The sequence below is a fragment of the Syngnathus scovelli genome, chromosome 6 (genome assembly GCF_024217435.2).
Source record: "Syngnathus scovelli strain Florida chromosome 6, RoL_Ssco_1.2, whole genome shotgun sequence".
NCBI lineage: Eukaryota > Metazoa > Chordata > Actinopteri > Syngnathiformes > Syngnathidae > Syngnathus > Syngnathus scovelli.
The window spans coordinates 17876528-17902275 of NC_090852.1; the positions used below are offsets into that span (position 1 = coordinate 17876528).

General features: G+C 42.3%; 3 protein-coding genes across 14 annotated transcripts in view; 2 read left to right on the plus strand and 1 right to left on the minus strand.

Annotated features, from left to right (window-relative positions):
- The window catches only part of LOC125970916 (pleckstrin homology domain-containing family A member 7), a 36586-nt gene extending 34140 nt beyond the window's left edge, over positions 1-2446 (plus strand). For all 11 annotated transcript variants that reach the window (XM_049723671.2, XM_049723670.2, XM_049723666.2 and 8 more), the window contains 4 exons: positions 1313-1465; positions 1526-1659; positions 1811-1941; positions 2201-2446. In XM_049723671.2, the coding sequence (XP_049579628.1) occupies positions 1313-1465; positions 1526-1659; positions 1811-1941; positions 2201-2229 (447 nt within the window). In that variant the 3' untranslated portion in view covers positions 2230-2446. The remainder of the gene's footprint in view (positions 1-1312; positions 1466-1525; positions 1660-1810; positions 1942-2200) is intronic.
- A 75-nt stretch (positions 2447-2521) lies between these two features.
- On the minus strand, positions 2522-4200 carry c6h11orf58 (chromosome 6 C11orf58 homolog). The gene is made up of 5 exons (XM_049723759.2): positions 4032-4200; positions 3724-3807; positions 3182-3242; positions 2809-2918; positions 2522-2742 (listed from the first exon to the last, which is right to left on the minus strand). Exons 1-5 carry the CDS (start codon positions 4083-4085, stop codon positions 2551-2553), a joined length of 501 nt encoding a protein of 166 aa, XP_049579716.1. The 5' UTR covers positions 4086-4200; the 3' UTR covers positions 2522-2550.
- Positions 4201-5273: 1073 nt separating this feature from the next.
- LOC125970918 (transcription factor SOX-6) overlaps positions 5274-25748 on the plus strand; it is a 49092-nt gene continuing 28617 nt past the window's right edge. For both annotated transcript variants that reach the window (XM_049723681.2, XM_049723682.2), the window contains exons 1-4: positions 5274-5784; positions 16562-16636; positions 22948-23155; positions 23576-23801. In XM_049723681.2, coding sequence (XP_049579638.1) covers positions 22949-23155; positions 23576-23801 — 433 coding nt within the window. In that variant the 5' untranslated portion in view covers positions 5274-5784; positions 16562-16636; position 22948. The remainder of the gene's footprint in view (positions 5785-16561; positions 16637-22947; positions 23156-23575; positions 23802-25748) is intronic.

Sequence of the window (25748 nt, forward strand, 5' to 3'; positions counted from 1 at the left end):
CTTGTTCTTTTCATCAAAATCTAAGTGCCTTGTTTCACACCATCCGATTTTGCCTTGGTCCCAAATGTTTTACTATTTTAGCCATCACTTTTGTTTGATCTTTGAAAATCGCATAGGTTTTCGATAATACGGCACTTCTGTCGAGCAAATTTTTATTTTCACTGAGTGATGCTAATAATGCTAACGATGACATCATGCTTAAAAATTGCACTTTTTGTCCATTAAGTTCATTACAATCACAACAAAGTGATCAATATTTGATCACCTTCCGGAACTTACATTTTATTTATCTTATTTATTCCACGAACGTACCGGTACTTTTATGCCATTTTTTTTTTAAAGGATTTAACTGAGCTCGCGGTCTTCTGTTGTTTACCAGCCAAGCTGGTTTGAAGCTATGCTGAAATACAGTCGTGATTGAAGAAATGCAATAATACAAACGATATATATTGTATATAAGAATAGTTTTAACAAGGGAGCAAAATGACTGATGGGAACCAAAAACGGAAACAAGGTGAAACGGACTCAAGACGACGCAGCTAACTCTATCCCGCTGGGATAAACGGAAATTATAGCATTTTTGTGTGTTTAAAAAAAAGTACATGAGATGTCAACACAGGCCAAAAACGCCACCCCCCGTCTTCAGTTGTGTTAAATTCATTTAGCATCCATGTTGAGAGGCTGCCTTTATATATATATATATAAAAAAAATATATAAAAATTACATCACTGAAGATAAAATATTATCAGAAGTCATAATGAATAGACAACACAAGGACTTAAAAGTTATGAATGAATGAATCTTTATTTCGAACATGATTTAAAAAGATTTCAAAGTTAATAAATCCATCACATGCTTTTTATTTTTTTTAACTGGGGATGGGGGGGGGGGTGGCGTTCAGGTCAAGTAGATGCCTAACTGTATGCCACCAAGAAGCAACTCTTGTAGACATTTGCACTCCACAATAAAGAGTGTTTGCTTCCCAGGCCCGCCGTTTTCTTCGTCTATGGCCCGCATCGGGTCTGCATGCTTTTTCTTTCCCTCCTTTTGTCACTTCTTCTTCCCCGAACGCAAGCACGGAAGTGGCCAGCTGCTGCCGGCTGCACCCGGAGGACGCATTGCATGGCTTTGGATGATTACTCACACAAGTACTACACACACTACACACACACTGGATGTAATAGAAGATTTTAATCTTGTGCCTGCCTAATGAGACTAAAATCTACCCGGATGGACGTTCTATTAATTCGCAGAGATGATTTGTGGCTGCGTAGAATTAGCACGTTTTCACCGTTTGGTTGCCTCCCTCAGGAGTTCTATTGTCGGGAGGAACGGCCCGGGGCAGAAGGCCAAAGCGATGAAGGTCACAAGGAGGGAGGAGGTGAATGGCTGACAGCCAAGGCCAGGCTGGTTAGAGAAGAGGACGTGGAGCCTCTGGACTACGACCTCGACATCAGCAGAGAGGTGGGACCTACTTGATGATGTCCATGACGATGGTGATGATGACCATCTTGTGTCTTGCAGCTGTCCAAGCCAAAGAAGGTGTCCATCCCAGAGCGTTATGTGGAGTTGGATCCAGAGGAACCGCTGAGTCCGGAGGAGGAGGAAGAGCGTAGTCTTCGTACGGAACGTATCAGGAAGATCCTCACAAAGTCCAAGTAAGCGACCGGACGCTTGATTAGGAACACATGGAATCACATCATGCTTATCAATCAATGGGATTAAGATTAATTTACAAAATGACAAGCACCATCTTGTTTGGGATGGGTCACCAGGTTGTCTGACTCTAAGAAACATTTGTGACCCCAGCGTTCAGAATTTGCAGTCAGCGTCATTGGACCTGAGTGAACTAGACTTGGTTCTTCAAGAGCAGGAGAAGATAATGAAGGCATCGCAGGCGCTCGCTTCGCAGGCGTCCAGGAAGAGCAAACTGGTGGCAGGTTTGGAACTTACTATAGTCTTGCATTTTAATTCATGTCTGATGAACAGTGATGCCTGACTCACGGGCTCCCTCTAGCGTTGTGGTTGAGTATAGACAAGAACATTTGTTGATACATTATAAAGAAAAAACACATTCAAGATCATTAACATATCCAACAGTTGTATTTGTCAGCTTCAAACTTAAAGTAAAACTTTTGAATTGTGACTTTATCTGTCAATATGTTCTATAAGTGACATTTTTTTTTTTTGTCCCCTTAGCCAAAGCTGCTGCCTCTGCTAGCGAGTGACAACCTCCACTGCCCTCAAAAGGAGACCCAATGTCGGAACACAGGGAGCCCTTTTAAATTAAAAACGCAACACAAACATTTTACAGCACAGTTTTATTTTTATGAAATAGTTTGACCAGTTTGTAGCGTCATCTAGTGGTCACACAATGTATGTATTTGCTACTAACAAGGACGACAAATCGTTCACTTTACAAACTAAATGAACAAATAAGAGGAACTTGTGTCTGTTGTTTCTTTTTAAAGTAAACCGGTGATGTTGGGACATGCAACAACACAATTACGCACGGTGCAAAAAATGAAAAAATAATTCTTTAATATCTCCTATGACGACTTGACAAAAGACATTTTGTAAGCACTTTTCCGTTCGCTCACTTCCGTCCCGCTTTTTTCTGGGATGCTTGTGTCCTTTTCTGCAGCGCTCTCCGTCTTGTTGGTGTCGTAAACTTTGTCCTCAAGGTCTTTGGACTCGGTAGTGGGTGTCTCCGACGCAGGCGGGACTTCACTCGGCTCAGACTGTGGGGTAACAAAAATTGTCACTTCATATTCAGCTCCGGTTGTGAGACGGCGCGTTCCGCTCACCTCGCTGAAGCCGAGTCCGCAGTGTCGCCGGTTGCGCCCCGACAACTTCTCGTCCATGCCGCGCTGGTACTGCATCTCGAGGCGCTCGCTAATTTGCTCGTCCTCCGTTCCTGTGGAGTACACAGTAGTCACGGCACGCCCGCGCACGCTTCACTTCCGCGAACGGAGAGAGTGGCGCGGCGGGCGGGCGGGGAAAAAAAGACATGTTAGTTGCGCCTAAAGAAGAATCATTTTTTTTTTGCTCTTCACATATAACAAGATTACATAACTACAATATTTAATCTGTAATCCATTATTGCGATAACATATCTGATTAATAGACAATTGTTTCTGAAAGTTTTAATGATTACAATTGTAGTTAGTTTATTCTTACCACTGCGGATATGTGACGTCGACTTGTGGTCGCCAATGACAAGGCGTCCAGTGCGTTCTTTCTAAAAAATAAGACATTTGAAACGTCACTCTTAATTAATTCACATTGACAGGAACGCTTCGGAAAAAAAAAAGATCAGTCCTAAATGATAGACACATTTGGAAAAATGTAAATGAGATGGTGGTTTCGGGAAATACAGAATCGTAAGTAAACCTTGCCACAAACCGATAAAATTTAGAGGTTTAATTGCTAATAAATTCCGCAAGATGGAGTAAAAGCAATACATATGTTTAGAGGAAGTGCCTCAATGCACTTAAACGTGGGTCATACCAAACTAATAGGTGATCATTTAAAAAAATAAGATAAACTGTATTCCAATTTTTTGGGGGGTAAATTAATGGAAACGCAAACATTTCACGTTCACGAAATGTCTTTTTGTCACAAGGGTGTGTTCAACAAATAGCTCCCCCTCAACTTTACCCGGAACCATTTTCGAATTAGTGTGAGGACATGCAAAACATGTCAGTTTTAAGGGGGACCACCTTGGAGGCTCCCATCAGCCGGAGAAACTTCTGCTTCCTTTCGTCGCTTCCCAGGTCAGCCGAGGCCCACTGGGTCGACTCCTCCTACACAAGCAAACACAACAGATTATACATCCATTATCGACTGTTAATTGAGCGCAATACTCTCATTTTACTACTGTTTTAAAGACGGTTTACAAGACCGCTGCGTTCAGGTAGCAGAGTGAACTTTTGGACATTAGCCGACATGCTAATGAGAAGCTAACCCTCTACTCGTACATTCCGCGGCTTTTTATGCCGACTAACATAATTTCGAACAATAAACTCACTTCGCTCGAAGACGCTGGTCGTTTAGTGCCGTGTTTCTCACGCGGAGAACTCATAGTTTTTGTTAGTTGGGTAGGAACACCATAAATAAAACAGTCGTGGCATTTAGAAATGGCTATAACTGGACGTTGTGTCGTCACTTCCGGTTGAGTCTTCTTCGTTTTCAAGGATTGGAGAGCAGCAATGCAACACAGGCCCTCTGCTGCCTTCTGCGGTCAAATTGTGGGAATACAACTTAATTTATTTTGCTCTTGGTACAGTATGGATATGAATAAGCCCTACCAATAGATGTCGCTAGAATAAGTGTATTAACGTAAAAGAGACGCACAAACTTTGAAATTAAATTTTGTCCGTATTTTTAACGGATGGTGATTATGTTCATATGTGTAGTATTAGGTAGGCATTAGTTTGTATTTATGGTCATTTTTCTTATGATTATGTTTGTCTTCATTGATTGGGTTCTACTGAAGGTAGGGTTAGGTACAGTGTGATTAAAGTGTAAAATAAAAACTTTTGCAATGCCATTAAGTATTATTTTAACGATTGTACAATTTTCAAATCATCTTTGATAAATAATAATACTAAGATCTCGATAAAAGAAGCATTTACCAATTATTTTTGTCATGTTAAAATACTTAGAATATGGTGTGGTAATGCTTGATATAAGCCATGATATTTAATTTTACTTCATTGTCATTGACTTCTCATGGAGCTAAAATGTCGCATTAACAACATTACCCACCATTAAACCACATTACAGTATTTTGACAATATGTTGTATTTAATAAAGATTTCTCCGGGACTAGTTAGTTCACGTCACGTCAATTAGCCTTCATTATTTTGCTGCAAGTGTCAAATGTTTGCATCATAACTTTGCCCAGTCACATTTTTCTTGAAAATAGTTACTTTTGCAGACTGAGGGACAAAGTAGAAACACTTTCTGCAACATATTTTCAATAAAATCCAAGATTTTCTGCCATATTATTCAAATCTGTACACAACTATCCACTATGAATATAAAACTGATCACGTGAAACGTTTTTGCCATTTTACTTTCCTGTAAATCCAAAACATGACTCTACAACACCATTAAACATTTAACTTTTTTTTTTTTTTTGCTTCTGACTTGCCAGTACAGGTATTTAATTACTTAACTACCAGTGAGATCATAATGTTATTTACTTTGTTTTCTTTTATTTATTTTAGGACATAAATGCAAGAGCAGCGGTGGAAGAACGGAAGATAACTTTTTATTCCCAAAGTTCTTGAACGGGCCCCCCAAGGAGAGCATGAGAGAGCGAGGGAGAGAGAGAGAAGTAGAAAGGGAGAGCGAGAGAGAGAGAAAGAGAGGGAGTGAGAGAGAGAGAGGAGGGGTTAACTCTCCGCTCCGTGTCTCTCTATCAGTCACTGGGTCACACACACTCTCACTTCACGTCCACATCGCGCCGGACGGGGAAGGAAGGACTAACTTTTTCTCTTTTTTTTTTTTTCCCCGCCCCAAAACAACAAGAACTGCACTACGGGACCGGGACCCAACTTCCCACTTTCCCCTACTTCCCCCCCCTACACACACTCTCACGCTCTCTCCGGGTGTGTGAGGACTTGTTCGCCCACCACTCCGCCCCCCACCCACCCATCCACCCATCCACCGCATCCCCAAGTGCGCAATGGTGACTTTACGCGCGGGATTGGACGTCTTCGGCTTCTTGTGATTCAAAGTTGCGGCATCAAGAGACTCATCGCAAAAGCGTGCAGGTAAGAAACGTTTACTTGTGGAAAGTTGTACAAAAAGTCGCCCTAATCATGCTTTGTTATTTATTTCAACAAGAACGACTCAGTTCACACCATGCTGATGACGTCAAATGAATATGATAAGCGACTTTTTTTATGATAATCATAAAGCAGCATCGCATAAGATGCACTAAAGTTTGCACAATCAGTCTAAATCTACTAATACTGCAATAAGTTTTAGACAAAGTAAAAATATTCTTTAATAGCCACCAGTGCGACTTAGTATCTTACATTTTCATGAGAAAAATAATAATTTTGCATTTTACAAATAACTGTTTGATGTAGGCACAAGCTATCTGGTGTTGCAAATTGTGGAAACAGTTATGTCCCATAGAATCACTAATATTGCATGAAAAAATAATGTGTTGCGTTCAGATAGTGTTGTGAAATCCATTATTTTCCAGAAAAAAAAGTTTTTGCCATCAAAACAAAAAAATGAATAATGAAATGTCACTCGCGTCCAATTTCTCACATTTCCGATTATTCCAGTAAGATAAGTTCAAATATGAATCATGACAGCCAGTGTGTCACTAATGCGACTAATGCTGATTTTAAAAAGTGACTTTTTACAGGAAAAAAATGTTTAGGAATAACAACTCTCATTATCGACACAAAAATCCTGCAGGAGACTTGGAAACAGTTGGCAAATATGTTAAAAATGACTCTTTGGTGAGTTGCATAATTTCAGATGAAAACAATAAGTCACTCACTACGCAGCAACAATGAATGAATATTCTAAAATGATCTTAATATAGACATCTTTTACTAAAACATTGGCAAAATGTTGTAATTATCTCAAAACTATTTCGAACGAAGTGCACTAATGTTTAGAAGAACCCCCGGGGTGCCATCTTGACTCATCTATGTGTCAGGGATATTGAACTTCAAGTCCGAATGTTTGTAATAACTACAAGTCGACTCATTTATTCTGAAAAAAAAAAGTGAGTCAAGACTACAAGCAAATTCAATTGCACAAATGTTTATTTTTACATTTTATTCAACATTAAAAAGACCACTGGTTGATTTAAGAAAAAACAATGAACACAAGTGGGCTTGTTAATGCTGCAAAAATATCAATTAACAAATATAATTTAACGTGGCAGTGTTACTAACGACTCAGTGGAGTCATTAATGCAGCAAAAACTTTACTGTCATATTTTGAATCTGAAGTCAAAATGTTGACTTCAGCAGACTTATAATCCTGCAAAAATGTGGAAATGGAAAATGTTACTAACGAGCCTCAGTAAAAATGATCCATTTAAGTAAAAATGTTTATAAAAACCACAAGTAGACCCGCTAATACTGCACACATTAAAATGTTCATAATGACCACCAAAGACTCATCAGTCTTATAAAAAAATGTCAAATTTAAAGTAAAACTGTTCACGGTGACCACCAGTAGACCATCAATACTCCAAAAATGTTTGACATCTAAATATTATATATGACCGCGAGCAGATTCATTCATTCTGCAAAAATGTTACATTTCACGTAAAAATGTAAATAAAGACCGCCAGTAGGACATCAATATTTTAGCACTTGCCCTTTAATGGATTGAATGAAAATGTTGACGATGTCAAAAATGTGACGAATAACCACAAGTAGCCTCCTTAATCCTTTTGAATTGAAAAAACATTGCAAATATGGTAACTATAAATCAAGGTGAGACATTCAAAAGTGTATGTTGAATCTGTAAATTGGGTACAATTTATTTCCGTACTGTCTGCTCTGTACAAAATGTACTCGTTGGACTCATGCCAGACCTTTAATGACATGTTGTACATCTTCGACGCACATACGTTATATTATCCGAGCGAATTTGTTATTTATTGCTAATATGTGTTGAAGTAACATGACAAGCTGACCCCACTTTGGGGGAGGGGGGGGGGATAAAGTGGGTGGTGGTCCTATCCTATTAACTTTCCGCCTCTTTTGGGATGGGGGGTCCGAAGACATGAGTCATGTGTAAAAATAGAGCATCACAACATGGAGTAGAAGCATGAGGAGAAGACAATAAGGCCTGATCGTCATGCGTTGATATTGTGAAGTCAGCAAGTGGCTGGCAGAGGGTACGGGAGGACACGCTGGCTCCAAAAGGGGGGGGGGTTGTCCTGCAGGCGGCTGATAGCGGTCTCCTCGGGGTGGTCCCCTCGCTACACCTCATAGATAACGCTCACGCGTGTTTGCTTTCTGCATGCACAAATGACACACAAAAAGTGATTTGACGCCTGAAAGAATAATTCCTTTGTGGGGATTGTTTGCCGGAGACAATTTAATATAGCACACACCATATTTTCTGTCCTGTGTGTAAAACAATCTGAGTGGGGGTCTTATATGCGGGGGGTCAGAAGTTGATCTCCTATGGCATTCTGTGCGCAGCAGGTGCTGCCGCCCAACGTTCCCTCATAAGGTAAAGTGGCATTAGTGCGTCCAAATGGCAGACTTATATATAGGCTGTCAATTCAGCACATTGTCCCCCGGCCTGCATAGCTGTTCCGCGAAGACCCGCGACTTCCCAACCCCTCCTCCTCTTCTTCCTCTTCCTCCTCTTCCTCACAATCAGTCGAGCGCAAGAGATATCCCGGTTGAAAGAAAAAAAAAGTTCTGCGTTCACTGCGAATCGTTCGAAGAGCGTTTGGAAGTAGAGTGTCAAATGGCTGTTCCTAATATTTTGATATTCTAATATAGTGGAAAGCCATTTTTAAAGTTGCTCATATTGTCAGGGTAGACTTTTTTTTTTCTTCCGTTCTTTAGTAATCAGCAGTTGAACATGGGGTGGGTTCACCAAAAGCAACAGTTTCTGACAAAAAAGCGGAGAAAATTAGTGTCACCTCAATTAAAAAAAACAAGAATCCAGCATAATCGAATGCAACTGAAATTTGATTTCAGTGATACGCTTCTAAAAACAAAACATGTTTGAACATCAGCGTTCATAATATGCGCAATTGTTTCAACAATTGTTGAGCTATAATTTTAAATCTTTTTATTTTCAGCGGTATGCATTTCTTAAGTGTGGCGAAACCTAACCACAATTACGCACTTAAGCTTTTTGGCATTAGTCAGAACCGCTACCACTATATAAGTACAGAACTAAACGCCTTTATTAAAGACGGTCCACATACAAGGTCGTTTGCTAGCTAGACCGCAAACTCAAAAGCTCGCTAGCTTAATATAGCTTATAAAGCTTATACCAAACCGAGTTCCACATTGATTTATTGAACTGCATCTGCGTCATCCAAATAAGCTTAATAATGATTTTACATTTATTGTTGGGTACTATTTCTTGATGAAATGCTAACATGCTAACAAGCCATGTAATGTGTCTGTATTGAAACGTTTCCTTTCCTAATGATTCGACATAGACTAGCAGGCTACATATGTTGTCTAAACGCAAATTTTACATTTACTCGCAAGTGTTCCAAGCCTACCCTAAGTGCACATTAGTAGGCCTATACAGTATATATTTATCTCGGGCACACCCAAATTGCAGCGTTGCAAACACAAAGAATAAAGAAAGACGCCTGAGGCCCTGTTCAATGAAGATGAAACACACATGCGCACGGGATGCCAAACTTGGCATTTTCTCGATCCAAGTTGCTAAAGTTTAGTACACGGTTAGCATAAATTCTTCCCAGGATTTACTTTAGTTTACATTTGTTCGTCTGTATCTTTAATATCGATAGTAACCTTTAATATCAATTATTTATCTTATGTTTAAAAAAATGTATCCCTCCCCAAATAAAATTTTTTCAAATGACAAATCTCTGCCGTAATGGTTGAATTAGACAAATACACAAAAATTATTAAACTTTCATTGTATACATTTGTAATGGAAATAATATAAAAAATATTTAGAATATTTCTCAATGTCATACCGCTTCTTCTAGTCATATTAATATTTCGCTATATGTTAGCATTCAGATGTTTAGCAATGCTAATGCTTGCTAAACACATAAACAAACAATATATTTGTTGAATTAATCAACTGAAATAGTTATAGAAAGCAAAGGGCCTTACAAAATAATGGTCAAGAGCTAAAGAGAGTTAGCAGATGATTGATGTGGGGTTCAAGTCTTAGTGTGAAGATGACTTAGTGGCAGATGTACATTTATAGCGACATACTCTTTTGCTACTCAGTTTACTATCCTGCTGTGTTAGCTTACCAAGTGTTAGCATGTTATAATTGTATCAATTCACTTAGCAATCTCTACTCTGCTATTTTGCTACATGTTAGCACATTAGCATGGTATTCTTTTTTGTCTCAGCTTTAATCAAACAAAAACACTTTTAAGACTTCTTTTCATCAACCCCGCCCCTGCAACACGCCCTGTGCCTTAAAACAAATAATAAAAGTCTTAATGTCAGACTGAAAGTGTAATTGTGTCTCGCATTGTTGACTCAGACTGGAGAGACCATTGTGGTGCAGCAGGTTTCTATTAGGAGCGTCAAAAAAATAAAGATGAAATATTGGTGGCGCCGTCGTCACGGTGCCTCATTGTTGCTGGCACACTCCACTCACTCTGACTAATCAGTACCACGCCGGCGATAAAAACCACTTTGGACCACAAAATGTATTTATATAGTCTGCTGTCGCTCACATCCAGATAGTGATGCACCGGCCAAAATATTACTAACAGCTTTCAATGCTATTTTATTCCCCCTTAGGAAATAATGTAAATAAATACGTATAATATCTTTCAGGTTAGCCATCGTAAAGTCTCATTATAGAAATTGACGGCAAGGTTTTATGAGCAGTCATACAAATGGTGTGCAAGCTAATTTCTCTGAGATGAAAAGCTGAAATATATTTAAAGAATAAAATAAATACTGGTCATCAAATGCTAAAGATTTCAACATAATAATAAAGTAGACCTCTCACTAAAATGGAGTGTCCATATTAAAGCACAATATGACACTTTTTTTTTTGTCGAGCACTGTCTCTGCAATGGTCCCAAAATAGCTTATTTGACGGACAGCTCCAGAAGTTCCTCCCGGTGTGCCACATTTGGCGGCGAGTCGTATCGGTAAACGATGCTGAGGCCGACATGCGTGTAATGTGCCCTGGACATAGTGCTGGATTAGCACAAGCTACGCGCTATGCTGCCATATTGTTGCTGACTGCGCCCCCACCTCGGGTTTCCGCAATGCAACCCGAGCCGAGGAGAAACCACGGTGGCATTGGCTTGCTGTCATGCAAAGTAAAAAAAAAAAAAAAAAAATCTGATCAAATATAAAAATATATCAACCCCTGAAGTTAGTTTAAAAAAAGTACTGAAAAGTACTAAAACGATTTTAAACGTTACAAATCTACTTAAGTACAGCTACAAAGTTTTTATACTCAGTTACTTCACAACACTGATAAGAGGTAAAAAAAATAAAAAATAACTCAAACTATTGCTGACTACGCACCCGCTTCGGGTTTCCACCACGTAGTCCGAGCCAAGAAGACGACGACGGCGGCCGCGACGTTGGCCTGCTGACACTCGGGCGCAAATGATGCGTTTAATGTGCACGAGGGATGATAAATAAATAAATACAAGGAACGCTAACTCAGCAACACTTTAGTGTCACTCTCCAGCAACAGCAGCCGCTTTAATATGGGAAACATACGTCTCTGTGCCTGTGATGTCACTTGTTATTGCTGGAGGCCGCCTATAGGAAAAATCCCATTTGTAGTCGAAAGGAGCTTATGTCATAAAGACTCTATTGTGGCTCGTGTGTTCGCGCGTGTGTGTGTTTTTCCTCACACTCCGAGCAGGCTTAAGTTGGTTACAAGGAGTCTTGGGGCCTGCCTGGTGTACATGACACAGATGACCCGTTTTAAAAGGATGAAAATGGCGACTTTCTGCAAAATTGCGCACACTTTCCACAAAGACTCGGTAATCAGATAATTAGATAGCCGCCCCCACCAAAAAATATCTTTTTTTTTTTATATCCACTCTGCGTTATAATTAGCCATTGACTACCCCATTATTGCGAGTATTATTATTATTTTTTCGAATGTATTTATTTATTTAATAAATGGCCATTCATCAGAGGTTTTTTTTTTTTAGTTAAAAAGTTGAGATAAGATCTCCCTGCTGTGAATTGTACACATATGGAAACGCCGACGGTTTTATTCAATACTCCCTTCATTTAGCTGGGATGCTGTTTTATGGCGCTGCAGATGTCGTCTAAATCACTCGGCCTCTCTCGCCAATTGCTCCCAGCATTTACATTTATGCATGCGGCAATTAATTACAGCCCGGCATCGGCCTTATAAATTAGAAACGGGAGGGGAGGGGGGGGGGCGTCACATACCCCCATACCCCCCATTCATATTAATTGCCCGTGACAGTTAAAGCCTTGTTCGGGTCGTGACAAGGTTGACTCCAGCTCCGGGACGCTGCTCCCCTGGCGCTCCTTCACACATCTGATCCTCATTTTCAACAAGTGGCGGCGGCGGCTGACTTCCATGATGAATGACTGGCTTGTGTTGTATTTTGTTCGAGTCATTTCTGCAATCAGCGGCATGCGCCCTGACGAAAACGAGGAAGTAGTGAACCTGATTAGCCTGGTGCTAAAAAAATAATTCACCATGAGCAAAAAAACTAAATGAATAGACAATAACATCAGTTGATGGGTATTTATAATGCTTGGAGGAGTTGGGGAGCTCCCATCATGACCTAAATGGAAAAAAGAGGAAATAAAGTATAAGCTATTGTTATGATTGTTTGTTTTCGTCTTTTGCTGCTTACAAGTTGGCATGTTCACAAAGGATGTCAATAAGTGAAAGGAGTGTACCATTTTGGGACCTGAGGCAAGGGTGGGTAGGAAAGTAGGAAAGTGAAAACATTCGTCTTGTTGTTTGTTCTCTTGTTTTTCCGAGGAGGCTACTTCCTGATTGGTGATGACACATGATTGACATTTTCATTAAATGTTTAGGAGTCGTGGATCATTTTTGTGTTTCTTCAGACTACTTCCTGGTTTGTGGAGAATGGCTTCATGCGAGGAGACGGCACGGACTCTACCATTTGTGTTCAGAAGTGGGGGTTATCACTCTCAATTGCGAGTGTTAAAATAACGTGTTATGTATTTTTGTTTGTTTTGCTTCCATTTTGCGACCTACTTCCTGGTTCTTAGGACGCTACCATTTACATTCCGGTGTGGGGGCGGGACAGTTTAGTTGTGACTCAAATGGGGGCGAAAAAAAAATACAATTCCAATTTTTTATTAACCAGACGGCTACTTCCTTGGATCAAAAGTAGAATCAGAACTTTTATCTCGATTCCAACCAGATTAATTTTCAAAAAATGTCACAATTTGCGTCTCTTGTCCTTTGCGGTCACGGGTCATCAAATGAGCGCATGTTTTGTCTGAATGGTGTCTTTTCTTGCCAGGGGGGGGGTCGGCGGAGGTCTTCTCACGCTCTTTTCACGTAAAGACATTCTTTTTTTTTCTTTTCTTTTCCCAACTCCTTCCCTTCTTCACAAGGCCCTCCTTTCTTCTCAGTCACGCCAAGCGAGTGTGTTTGTGCATACCTCGGCGGTCGGACAAAAGAGATGCTTTTGACATTCACCTCTTGTTTTTACAGTCCCGGCAAGGCGCGGCGTTTGCACAGCTTTGTCTGGGAGACGCGGGACAATGGCGTGCGCCCATAATGTAATCTCCTCGGGGCTACTTAGGTGCGGACGTATGTGCCGGCGCTTGCCCCGGCCCCGAGCCGCTCCTCGCCGTCTTGGCGATATTTCACGCCGAGTGACTCAGCGGAGAGAATGCGTGTTGTCACTTAAGCCTCACTTGCTCTTTTGTGAGACGCACAACACAAAAGCTTTTGCGCTCATGCAAACATCCTCGTTGTCGATCCAAGTCGTCAAAGGTGTGTTCATAACAACTTGCCCGTGCACATGTGTTTTAACAAAAGACACGCATCTGCCATCCAAAGATCCCGATGACTTGTCTTAAGTGAGATTGCGGTAACTCAAACCTTGAGATTAACTACTACCCTAGTTGACCGAGCTTCCGGTTAAAATCCTTTAACTTTAAGCATAATCCTGACCCCTCAAGCCTCACCCTGAACCCCTACCCCCTAAACCCCATAACCTTACCTTACCCCTAACCCTACCCTACACTACTCCATACCTAAACCAAGCCCACACCTCCAAAGCACGACCCTGAACCACTATCCCACCTTCACCCAAACCCTGAAGATTACTCCTAGACCGTAAACTTAACCCCTTACCCAAATCAGACCCCCAAATTCCAGACTTTCCACTATAAGCCCCCTAACCCTATCTCAAAAGCCAAACCTTGAACTCTAACCCAACCCTCAATCATAAGGCTACCTAACCCTAAACTCACTCCAAATCCTAAATCCAACCATGACCCCTAAACCGAATACTTAACCCCAACTTTAAACCCCTAACCCCACCCTTTAAACTCCACCTTAAACCCTTAAACCTAAACCTGTTGAAAGAGTTCGGGCCAATGACTTAGCCTTACAAAACCAAAATTTTAAATTCCTGGAGTACCCTTACCTACCCAGGCTAAGCCTCAGACAAAGGAGTTGAGTGCTCAAGGCCCAACCCAGAATGAGACATTGGCCCTTTCCCAACAATGTGAACAATTAGACAAGCATTTCGTCTGTAATTAACCACCATTCGTCATTGTCAGCCCGCAAGTAAAGACATGTTCGTCATTGTCATAATTACAGGTTCACTTGCTGCTTCTTGATTTGATCAATCGACGTGAACTGAAACTCTCGATTGTTTCGAGCAACCGAACCGTGACGAAAAGTTCTTGACGGTTTTAGTTTGGGATTTTCTCCGAAGTACGGTGCACTTCAAGGGTCAAAAAGTACTCGCAGTTCGTACTCACGGATTCACATATTTGGATGTTTTGTATTTTTTTTTAACATGTATGGTGGCCCTCAAGGCTCAAAAATAGTTTAATATGGGTGCATTTCATATTTTCTTTGACTTTTTTGTCTTGTAAAAAAAAAAAATAAAAAAAAACGGAGCTAATTTTATTTTTCCGATTATCTCAATTGCCCGTCGGGACTCCATCACATTTTCACGCTTTCGTCACATTTGATCAACCGCAAATGACAACAAGCGGTCCTCGGAGAGAGACATCGTTTATGGGTCAACTGCGGCTCTTTGTGGTTTAATTGGCCGTGTGATTAGCGGGAGCTCCGGTGCGCTTCCTGTCGCGTGAAATAGACGGCGCTCATTGTTGGTTGGCGCAAATGGCGCTGACAGCTGCCATGTGGCAACATTTGTTTGCCTGCGTCACGGTGGGCAGTCGCCCTCAGAATAATGTCCATCTGATAGGATTGATATGCTGACAACTTTGTAATTAGCTCCTGAGAAAATTGTAGCGGGTTTATTTTATCTATAGAACATCTTCCTAAATATTTTATTTTATTTTTTTTTTTTTTTGTCTGGGGTGGAAGCAAAAAGGAGTTTGATCTTTGTGGGACTTACTTTTTCTAACCTACGTGGTTTGACGACACAATGTAAAAAAAACAAAAAAAACAATAGATGGAATAAAAGTCAACTATGTTGATTAATTAAAACCTTGGTGTTTTTTGAAGTGGGGAAAAAAACAAGCAGAAGAACATTCCAAGAATATTTAAGACGCTTGTTTGTTTGTCGTCAGCTACAAGAATGATTTTGGAACTAATAGACTTCTGGCAACTTGAAAACCACCAGCTTCTGGCGTTTAGAATGTTGAATAACATAAAAAAAAAAAAAACATAGGCGAGAGGTAAATGTTTAGAGCATGTGAGTATTTTTTTTTTTTGCCAGCTCTGCCTAAGAAATGTGAGCTGGGCACGTTTTGTTTGACAGCTGCTGGACAGCATTTGTCTACTCTGTTTGTCGTGAAGGAAGAAGAGAAAGCTACAATGTATTTTTGTCTCTGCTTGTCTACGTATTAGCAGTAATTATATATTATATTATATTATATTATATTATATTAGATTATATTATATATTAATTCAGACCGGCCAATCACAACTATGTCAGTGGTAGTCATGTACAATATATATTTTTTGGCTGAAGAATAGACGTGCACTTGACGGGACAGATTCAGACAGGCTGAATGTTTTTTTTTTTCTATTTTCTCAGCCAGCGTTTTTGCGCCTCCGGGTTCGCTGAGAGTTCGCACGCTGTACGTATGACACATTGATCATGCTACGCCGCCATCACGCATGGCATGCTCGAATTCTCAGCAATTACGTCATTAGGTGTAAACTTCAAACGAGATCCATAGTATCCGTTTTTATTTGCTTTTCATCTATGTTAAAACAAAAATGCACCCAAAAAATTGCAAGAGGTCAGGTCGTGAGGTGCACCACAGGTTTGGTGTGCGCAGGTGAAGCCAAGTATTGCATAGCACACCAAACCGGTTCTTCTGACATTGTCGATGAGCTCGCCAACAAAAAAAAAACAAAAAAATTCAAGCATATAAATCTTTTATGTTTGATTTTAACGACTTGCTATGTTCACAAGAAGAACTTGTTAGCGACCGATCGAATTGTTTGTCTGACATGAATAAAACATCACATATCGCCCTTTATTTCTTTATTGTTCTCAATTAGCCTCACATTGTAGAATCAAAGGCGTTGTACACTCTCTACAGAATTCGTGCGGATTATGACTGTATATAAAATAATGATCTATAACTATCTCTTTCTTTGTGCCTCTCCCAGCTGCAGTTAAGTAAATCCCCTAAACAACATTTTCTCTTGTCTTTGCAGGTGATGTTCAGGAATTTCCAAGTCGTCCGCAAGTGAGAAGAGGGCGTGCCGGAGTTGTTCAAACCTCTTAGTTGTGTGAGTCTCCTCTTTTTTTCTGATTACTCGCTTGTTTAGCGCTGTGCACCGAGCGCTACGCTGTTCAATGGCCGCTTTCACTCTGCGGGCGTGTGGAGAAAATTGGGCCAGCAGGCACCATGCCAGCAAGCTCTCAACACGGGGACCTCGACAGTGCACCTATTTAATGGACTCCCCCCCGCTACGCTAGTAATAAAGATTATATCAGGAGTCCGCCGGTAACACAAGCTGGCGTTAGCCCAGCGAGAAAAGTGCAGATGGCAGAGGTTGGAGAAAAGAGTGATCCTGCCATATGGCTAATCCTCCCGTTTAAGAATATTTATTAAGACCGGCCACGGCGGCCCGTGAGCGGTGTCAGCCGCAGGTCACCGATGGCCGTTTGGATCGCGGGCCGACGAGGCTAGGTGTTGGGTTTCGGGCGCTAATCTGCATCCTGCTGATGGGAGGAAGGAGGGGTGGGGGGCTTTGATTTCAAAGAGTTTGATTTATACTCAAATTTTCTTTTTGTCAAAATGTAATTGTTTTAATCCTGTGAAGGTTCTGAATGGATTTTCGAAGAAAGGTGGGGCCCTTTCAGTGCTGTTGCTAACCAAAACAGCAGCCTACTGTTGCTAACCAAAACAGCAGCAGCCCCCGAGCCAAGCTTGTCACTGCTCTTTTGGATTTGTGTGGAATTTAACACCTGTCTTGAATGAGTTCCTTGGTCTTAGGTTATGTATAGACATCATCTTAAATGCCAATTAGCATTCCACGCTATCATGTGGTCACGCCACACTAAAATTGTTTATTTAAAACACAAGCGGCTCAATAGGGGATATCATTTCATCGTGTAAGACACTTGATGTGTAAAAACCGACAACAGTCGCATGCTCGTTTTCAAATTTCCCTAAAATAACAGCGTTTAAGTTCAGCGTAAAACCGAGACCTGTTGATCCACTCCACATGTGACAGGAGGAGTGTTTTAAATGATAACGAGCATGCGGTTAAACAAGCGGTGATCGTTTGAATAATGATTGGCGTAACTGGGTGATGTTTGTTCCTTGCCGTTCGGAGCACGACGTGTAATTAAGCCTCGGCCGGACGCCATACTTTGTCTTTGAAGTGGCGTTCCGAGTCTTGATTGCAGCTTGTCAACAGGAGTGTTCACTTACGTGCAGGCTCGCTTTAATTTCTTCAACGCCCCAAATGGCATTACGCCGTCCTTTCACCGGGTAGATGCAATTACGTGTCGTCGGCGAGATGACAGGAGCGTCCTAACGAAATCTCTGAGATCAATGATGCTGCCGTAACAGCGGCGAGGATTCTCGTGGTTCCTCTTACTGCCGATTTTCTCTGTCCCGGGATCCGTTGTCAGGTTGCCAGGCAAATGTGGATGTCTGTAATTGGGCTGTAGTGGGGCAACTACGGTAGTGTCCCTGCAAACTCTGCCTAGCAACAAGAGGCAGTGCAAATATAATTTGATGTGTAAAAAAAAAGTCTGTTGGTTTGCCTCGATATACCAACTAGATAATTCAACCAACTAGTAGAATTATTTGTTATAGAAGTACAAATTTGGTTTCAAACAATGTATGTGCGCCACGGTCAAAATTTAGGATGCTAGCGCCATGTTTATGAGGTTAGGGGGCGCCATTGTCAGGTGATCTTCAAATGTTACAGATGTTCCCCAATTGCATGTTTGCTTTAAACACATCAAAAGAAAAGTGGACATCCCGAGCTAACGAGCTAACTAGCTAATATGCGCGCTGAGGCTACCTGTTTGGCCCGCTAGCTATAATGAGCTCCCTTAACCATCGCTCTACGCATTAGGTTGCAAGCAGCTGTGCTAATGAGCAGCACGGAACATCATTTAGCGTCATTTGAGGCACGGCCGGACATTAGATCAGCTTTCGACTTTGGACGGTTGGCTAACTGATCCCTTTTGGACGGCGGTGAGGAAAGGGAATTACTCGGCGGTGGGAAAAACGGGAGCCACATTTTGCTGATGTGTAGCGAAGGCGTGAGAGTTGAACACAATTAATGTTGCTTCAGAATGTTTGCGTTTCAAAAAGACCCGCGGGGAATATTCAAGCTGATTGTTTCCTTCATAAAACTGGTGAGGTTTTTTTTAGCACTAGCTGTGATGACTTTAAACAGTGAACATTTTTTCCCTTCTTAAAATTGGAGTACCTTAATTTTGACCTCAATGTCACCTTGTTTTTGGATGCATGTCGAAGATTTCTCGTCATTTTTGCTGAAATTTCTTTTGACTCGCACTCGGCTCTCCATCCCCTACTTGGAAATAAATCATACCCATCGATGCGAGCGCACAATCCCCGAGCCTTGTGGGCCTCCTCCCAAACCGCCCGAGCTCTCTCTGGAAGCGGGGGTCTGCTCCACATATCACTCCCCCCCCCCGCTTCTCTTCTGTTTTTGCGGCGAGAAGAAAGGAAGCTGTCGGGCTGAGTCACTTTTTCCCCACTCGCGTGTCGTCTCCCCGAAGGAAACCGCAAGCGGCGTCTTCCTGGAGATGAGCGCTTTTGTCTGCTCCGGGCGGATCCTCCTCGGCTGAGGTCACGCATGGCCTCGGCGAGGACGGGATGGATCGATACCGTTTTTTTTTTTAATCCCATCTGGTGCGGTCGCCAATGAGGAATTTGGTCAAAAAGCAGATTTATTTCAGATCAAAGTCGTCGAGCGACCTTGCGTGACTTTTGTGTGACGAGTCACTCGTCATATTTGCACTTTGCTTGTTTGCTCTGAGTTACAACTCAGGTTTGAGGTCACGCATTGAAATTACTAAAAAAAAAATATATATATATTGTAGATTGACAACATTTTAGAAGAAGATGCCAGCCGAAACTTGTCTCACTCTGCATGTCTCGTCTAGACGGCAGCCATAATAAATATTTCCCGTCAATCTAATTGTGAAATATCGGAAATATCGTATTGCGTCACTTGTCTTTACATTATTGCAAAGGGGCAGCTGCTGATCTTCTCGTTTGCTCTTCTCGCTTGATGGGATTTAAACCAGCTTTTAACGAAGCCTCCTCCTCCTCTTGATCCCATTTCACTCTATTGTAGACTGTGACGCTCTCGTTTAACATCAACGAGGCGTCAAACATTCGGCCGACGAATTCTAAACGACCTTGGGTCACATGTAGAATAAAAATCCAAGTTGATTCCGCTGACGTTTGAAAGACGTGTGTGTATCAAGCAGCTCTTGCAGATCTCCCACATAGTGCAGGTGTACCTAATATAGTGACCAAGCCACGACAGCTCAGATTACACTCGTGCAGACTAGCACACTGTAATTAAAGACTTCAATCCCCTCGGGTTGACTTTCTTTGCGGGATGGGACTAATTGATGGTGACACACAACAAATGGAGGCGGGATTATGCGATTCACACCACACGTGAATGTGTCACTTTCAAACGCACTCTCACATTTTATTCAGGAACTAGACAGAGCCGCTCAGTTCTTCTTCCAAGGCAGAGTAACAAATATTCTCAATCCTCCAAAAAAAATTGGAAAACTAAAGTGCAGAGATTACCAGCATTCGCACGTCAATAACATACTTGAGTTGTAAATAGTTGCCCCGATTTGAGGGATTAGATTCGTGCTAATAACGGGCGCTCTGATTGGCCAGATTACGGAGCGGTTTGAAGCGAAACCATGAACAATGTCTATTAGCCGCCACGGCGCCGTTAATGCACAATGGATACCTTGTACGGTAAGAATAGAGCGGACTTGTGTTGTAGTCACTCCATTTTTATGACCGTGCTCCAGATTGTTTTTTTGATTTACGTTGACCTTGAATAAAAGTACCATCTGCAAACATTACATATTTAAAACAGTCAATAATTGAGGTTCAAATTGAGTTCCGAGCGTGCGCGGTCATGAGGAAATCCCGCTTCCTCGGATCAGATCAGACGGGGAGGAACAAAGCTCATTGTCGGAGGGAAGGGACGGAAAAGTGCCACTGGGATTATCAAGGGAGCATCCAGTGAAATGACTTGTCACTCCTAATCTGAGATTAGCAGACTTTAGCACCTCGCGGGTGCGCTAAAAGCCACCTGTTTGGCTCTTAATCCTTTTGTTGCATCAAATTTTTACGCCCTGGTTGAACACAATGGTCGTTGAGAGATATTTTGGTCACGCATTGTGCACTTTTTAAATTTGAAAAAGTCTTTGTGCAATCTGTGGTTTTCACTCATACTATCCCGCGGTGCCGTCTTGTCGTTATGGATCAACGTTTGCTCAAACGGATTTGTGGATTGAGACTACCCAAAAAAAAAAAATGGAAATAAAAAGTAGATTGTCTTCCTCTTAACTTGACAGAAATGATTTAATATTTGGTGATTTATACATTTTTTTTCTGCTTCAGTGCTGACAGAACGAGCGAGTGTGCTGATAGGTGAGACGAGGCGTCCATAGGGCCCAGTGTTCTTCAATGGCCGCCTTCAATGGCTCCCTGTGTACGCGCGAAGTCGATAAATGTATGCCGACTCTTGTGTTTGCGCTCGCCAGGGTGTGTTGCCCTGCCAGCAAAAACAAGGCGGGGTGTTGGTCAATACGTCCACTTCTGGACTGCGGTTTACAGTTGGCATAGTCGTCGGCGTTTACACCCACTGTACAAACATCGTGTTTATCTGTAGAAAAACACATTCCTTCGTTTGATTGATATTTTCCATCTATGTACTAACGAAGGCAACAAACTCCGGTTCATGAGATGATGAGAGAGCGCCTTTATTGCACACATGCACAATTGCGTATTTGTCGAGTTTCTTTTGGGGCTAGATATCAAAAGATTAGTATTTTTTAAAATTTTATGCAAAAAGAATTTATTGAGGAACCGACTATTAGCTATTTTATTAAAATATAATAAATACTATATATATATATATAAAATATAATAACAAATATACCGTATTTTCCGCACTATAAGGCGCACTAACCCTAACCCATTTTAAAACTTTGTCCATATACAAGATATATACATTTGGCCCGCGAGCCTGACTTTGGACACGCCTGTGTAGTGGCTCAATATTGGTCCATATATAAGGCGCACCTGATTATAAGGCGCACTTTTGAGAACATTGGAGGTTTTTAGGTGCGCCTTATAGTGCGGAAAATACGGTAATTGAAAAATATTTGAAAAAATAAATAAAAAATATATATAATTAAAAAATATTTAAAACGAATATTAACAGGATTGTTAATAACATCTAAAGAACATTTGGCAAACGTTTGTGACCTTGAATGAACCCTGAAAGACCTACACATTGTTTCACCAGTATTTACACTTGTACAAAAATGACATTTTAAACCTCCACAAGGCCTTTGACAGAGCTTTCAAAGCCACTCTTTGGCGTCAAAGAGGTGTCGCCGTTGAACGTTTCTATTTTGGGTGACAGCGGCGGAACGATGGCAGCGGTGGTCGAGGGGCGATCCCCAGGGGGGGAAAAAAACGGGCGTGTATGCGTGGGCATTCCTGAGGCCTGACCTCTGACAGCGCCCCCTCTAACAAGGCTCCTCACAGGCTTGAGACACACAAGGCCTATTATCTCTCTCTCGCTCCCTCTCTGTCTTTATTTGTCCAGTCCACACACTCAACTGCATTTAATTCGCACCTGGGTGCCGTCCCGAAGAAGCATGCTCGAAAAACGTACAAGCATTAACATTCGAGGTGTTTCGACGTTGCGTGTGGTTGGATTAATATCTTAAAATAATGCCGATACGTTCTTTCCCAAGAGGCAATCCAAATCCGAACTGGGTGTCGTCATTTCTATTGACACTTAGGTGAAAAATTTTCAAAAATGACTCTAAAGATTTGCTGTACGGGTAGCAAAGCTGTTTTGTTTCATTTCTAATTTGCATGATTTCCTCGGAGGGAATTCAAGTGCGGCGTTGGATGGAAAGCCAGCAGGTGGTCTTTTGTTTTGTTCATTCTTCTAGCTGAGAGGGGAAAACAATTCTTGGAAAAGAAAGTCCTCCGGTTCCCGTTTGTTTGCCTCCGGAATCTTCCTCTTGGGCTCCACGTGGCCGAAAGGACCCGGCGGCTCAATGCTGCGTTTTGTGTGCTAACTTTATTTCTGGGAGGGGGGGGGGGTACTCCTCATCTGTCACAGGTTTCCCTTCGTCCCGCCGCCCACAATGGGCGATTGTTTGTCGCCCTCCCCACCTCACCCAACCCCTCAGGGAAAATCGGACCACTCTTTCCTACCAAATATCGAGCCTGTTTTTGTGTTAAGTTCAATAAGCCGACAGCATTGTTGAATATTAATTGAAAAAAATATTTTATCCATATAAGGCCTCCCCTCTCTTTTCCCAGAATGATGTCTTCCATGCGAGCATCACCTCCGTTTCACGCAGCGCCCGAGGGAGAGGGGGCGCTCGGCTGCAGCAACACCAACGCGGCCTGGCTGGACAACCACAGCCCCAAGGAGACGCCGTCACCTTCCCCGCCCGAGCAGCCGCAGCCAATCAGAGAGAAGCGAGCAGACGGCGACTCTTGGGACAATGTTGCGTTGGCTGCGATGGTGAGAGAGGGAACACGGCTCATGAAACACGCATGAAACATGCGGGAGAGGCGAGATCTCTTGCATAGTTATTGACACACACACACACACTCACACACACACGTGCACGAACTGTAGTCGTGTGCTGCAGGCACTGCTGAAGGCAGCCCAGTGAGGGTCCTCCTCTGGAGACTTTTGACGCTTTACTCCGTGTGTGTGTGTGTGTGTGTTTCAAAATCAGAATCTTAAAAGTTAACAAAAGGTCAAAATAAAAACTTTGAACGGGTGAAAAAACAAACATAAGTTAAAATGAAATTTGACTATTCTAGACAAATAAACCAACTATTAAAGTCTAACTAATTTTTTTTTTTTTATAAAAACAATAAATGTACGAACACGAAATAGATGACAAGCTGAGCTTTTTTTTTTTTTCCTTCTCAGGACACGGAGTGCCCAAATAAAGGCTCCTCTGTCATCTACTCGTACCGGGCCAGCTCCACCTCGCCGGCCAAACCGGACGAGTCTTGCCGGGATCGCAGCGAGCAGATGGCGACGGGCGCCAGCTTGGCCTTGGGGACCCCGGAACGCCGCAAGGGGAGCCTGGCGGACGTGGTGGACACGCTGAAGCAGAAGAAGCTGGTGGAGATGACCAAGACAGAACAAGACGGTAAGTGTCCGAGCTGAGGATGCTCGTCTGTGATTGGCCGGAATTGAACAAAACTTGTAACCATCTATTTATTTCATGTGTGTGTACATTCCGAAACTTCTTTGTCTTCTGCACCAGCAAGTTTCTTTTTGAACTCGCCAAATTACCCCGACTCTGGCTGGTTTGATGCCGATATCAATCAGTGCAAATGCAGCTTGTTTCTTTTTTTCACGCCTGTCTGATGTGAAACGCTCGCACGGAGAAGCGTCGGAGTCTCCCAGCATGCTCGGGCCTGCCCTCGGCCGCGCGCGGAACGCCATCCACGAAGCCTGTCACGGCGCCACGTAGTAATCTGGATATCACAGCGCCGCTTGATCTCTCTTTGACTTTGTCACTGATGCGCTAAACGCGACGGCCTCGGGCGTTATCCAGCGTGAAGTCTTTTGACTTGAAAGATGGCCGCCCGGCGTTCTTACGTTCTTCCCGTCACGTCGCAAGATATGAACTTGTGTTCTCGATGTCGCAGTTTGCATGTCTTCATTTGCTGCCGTAAAGTTGTTGCCCTGCTTGCAGACTGTCAGGTTCCTCATAATGAGTTTTTTCTCAATTAATCGATTTTCTAAAGCTTAAAGCGTCATTCAGCGGCTGGAAAGCGATGACCAGCAAGCTGCCGAGCTTTTCTCTCATTAGTTGGTCAATGACTTGGCTCAATGTGTCTTTGTTATTGATCAGTGAGGCTTTAGATGTCAATTCCTTGGAGTGAAAGGCCTTCCTGGTGAACAGGTTCTCGTGCAGGAGCTGTTTTTTTTTCGCCAGATGATTGACAGCTGGACAATGGTTTCCTCCCGCTTCCCCCTTGCTGGAAAGGGCCCGCCCTCATTAGTTAAAGCCATCAAACACAACGTGACCCGTGCTCGCTTAGCTCGGAACGAGAATGTGGGCGACGGCCCTGTTAGCAAGCACGCTAATGAACACAATGCGGCGGATTTTGCTCCTTAAAAGTGCCATCAAGTGCTCGTTAAGGTGGCGCGAGCTCGCTGTATCGCCGCACAGCGGGAAAGACGTCCTTTATGAAAAGATCGAAAAGGTGAATTTCAGCTCCACTCACATTTCCGCATTAGCTTGAATTTCCAATTGATCTTTTATATCTTTCATAGACTTACAGAAACATGAAAAAGATGTATTTTTTTCTATTAATAAAAAATATATATATATTTTAACCTTAGGGCATTTTTTTCAACCGAGTTAATTTAGCAACTAAACATTTGAAGAGAAATGTCATAATTTCTTGCAAAATTCTTGCAATAAATATAAAAAATACAACTTTTTTTTACCAAAACAATTTGGAAATGTAGCTACCACATAATCTGACCATTTTACAAAATAAATAATATTTATAAATAAATCAATTTACCCAAAAACTGAAATTGAAAACTTATTCATAAAGGACTGAATAAAATGTTCAGGCATGACATGAGAGCGGATCGGCGGCGCCGCGGAAGTCACGCAGGTTAGCATAGTCCCCGCCCCCTCACGCCAGCTCAGCCTTAGCTAAGTAACCACGGCTTGTAGGAATTTAAAGCAAAACGTCAAATGTTGTCTCGTATCATGACGGACGCTGGACTCATGATTTTTTCATGAGCGCCGAGCACGCACTGCGTTGACGTGCACGATGATGCCGTGTGACACTCGCACGCATCAATAATCGGCGGAGGGTCAACTCTGGCTGTTATTCCAAAGCAAGCCTTTTTTTTTTGTCAAATGTCACCCCTCCTTCCCAGGAGTGTGCCCACGTTGACCCCTGTGCATGTGTGGGGGGGGCTTATGGATCCAATGAGCCAGGTGTAAGACGTTGTGATGACAGCTTAACAGCCCAGTTGGGCCGGGCCCGAGAGCTAAGCTCATTGGCTAATTAACAAGGTCTTGGCTCGGGGGCACCGTGTTTGCCTTGACTCCGCCAGATTGCCA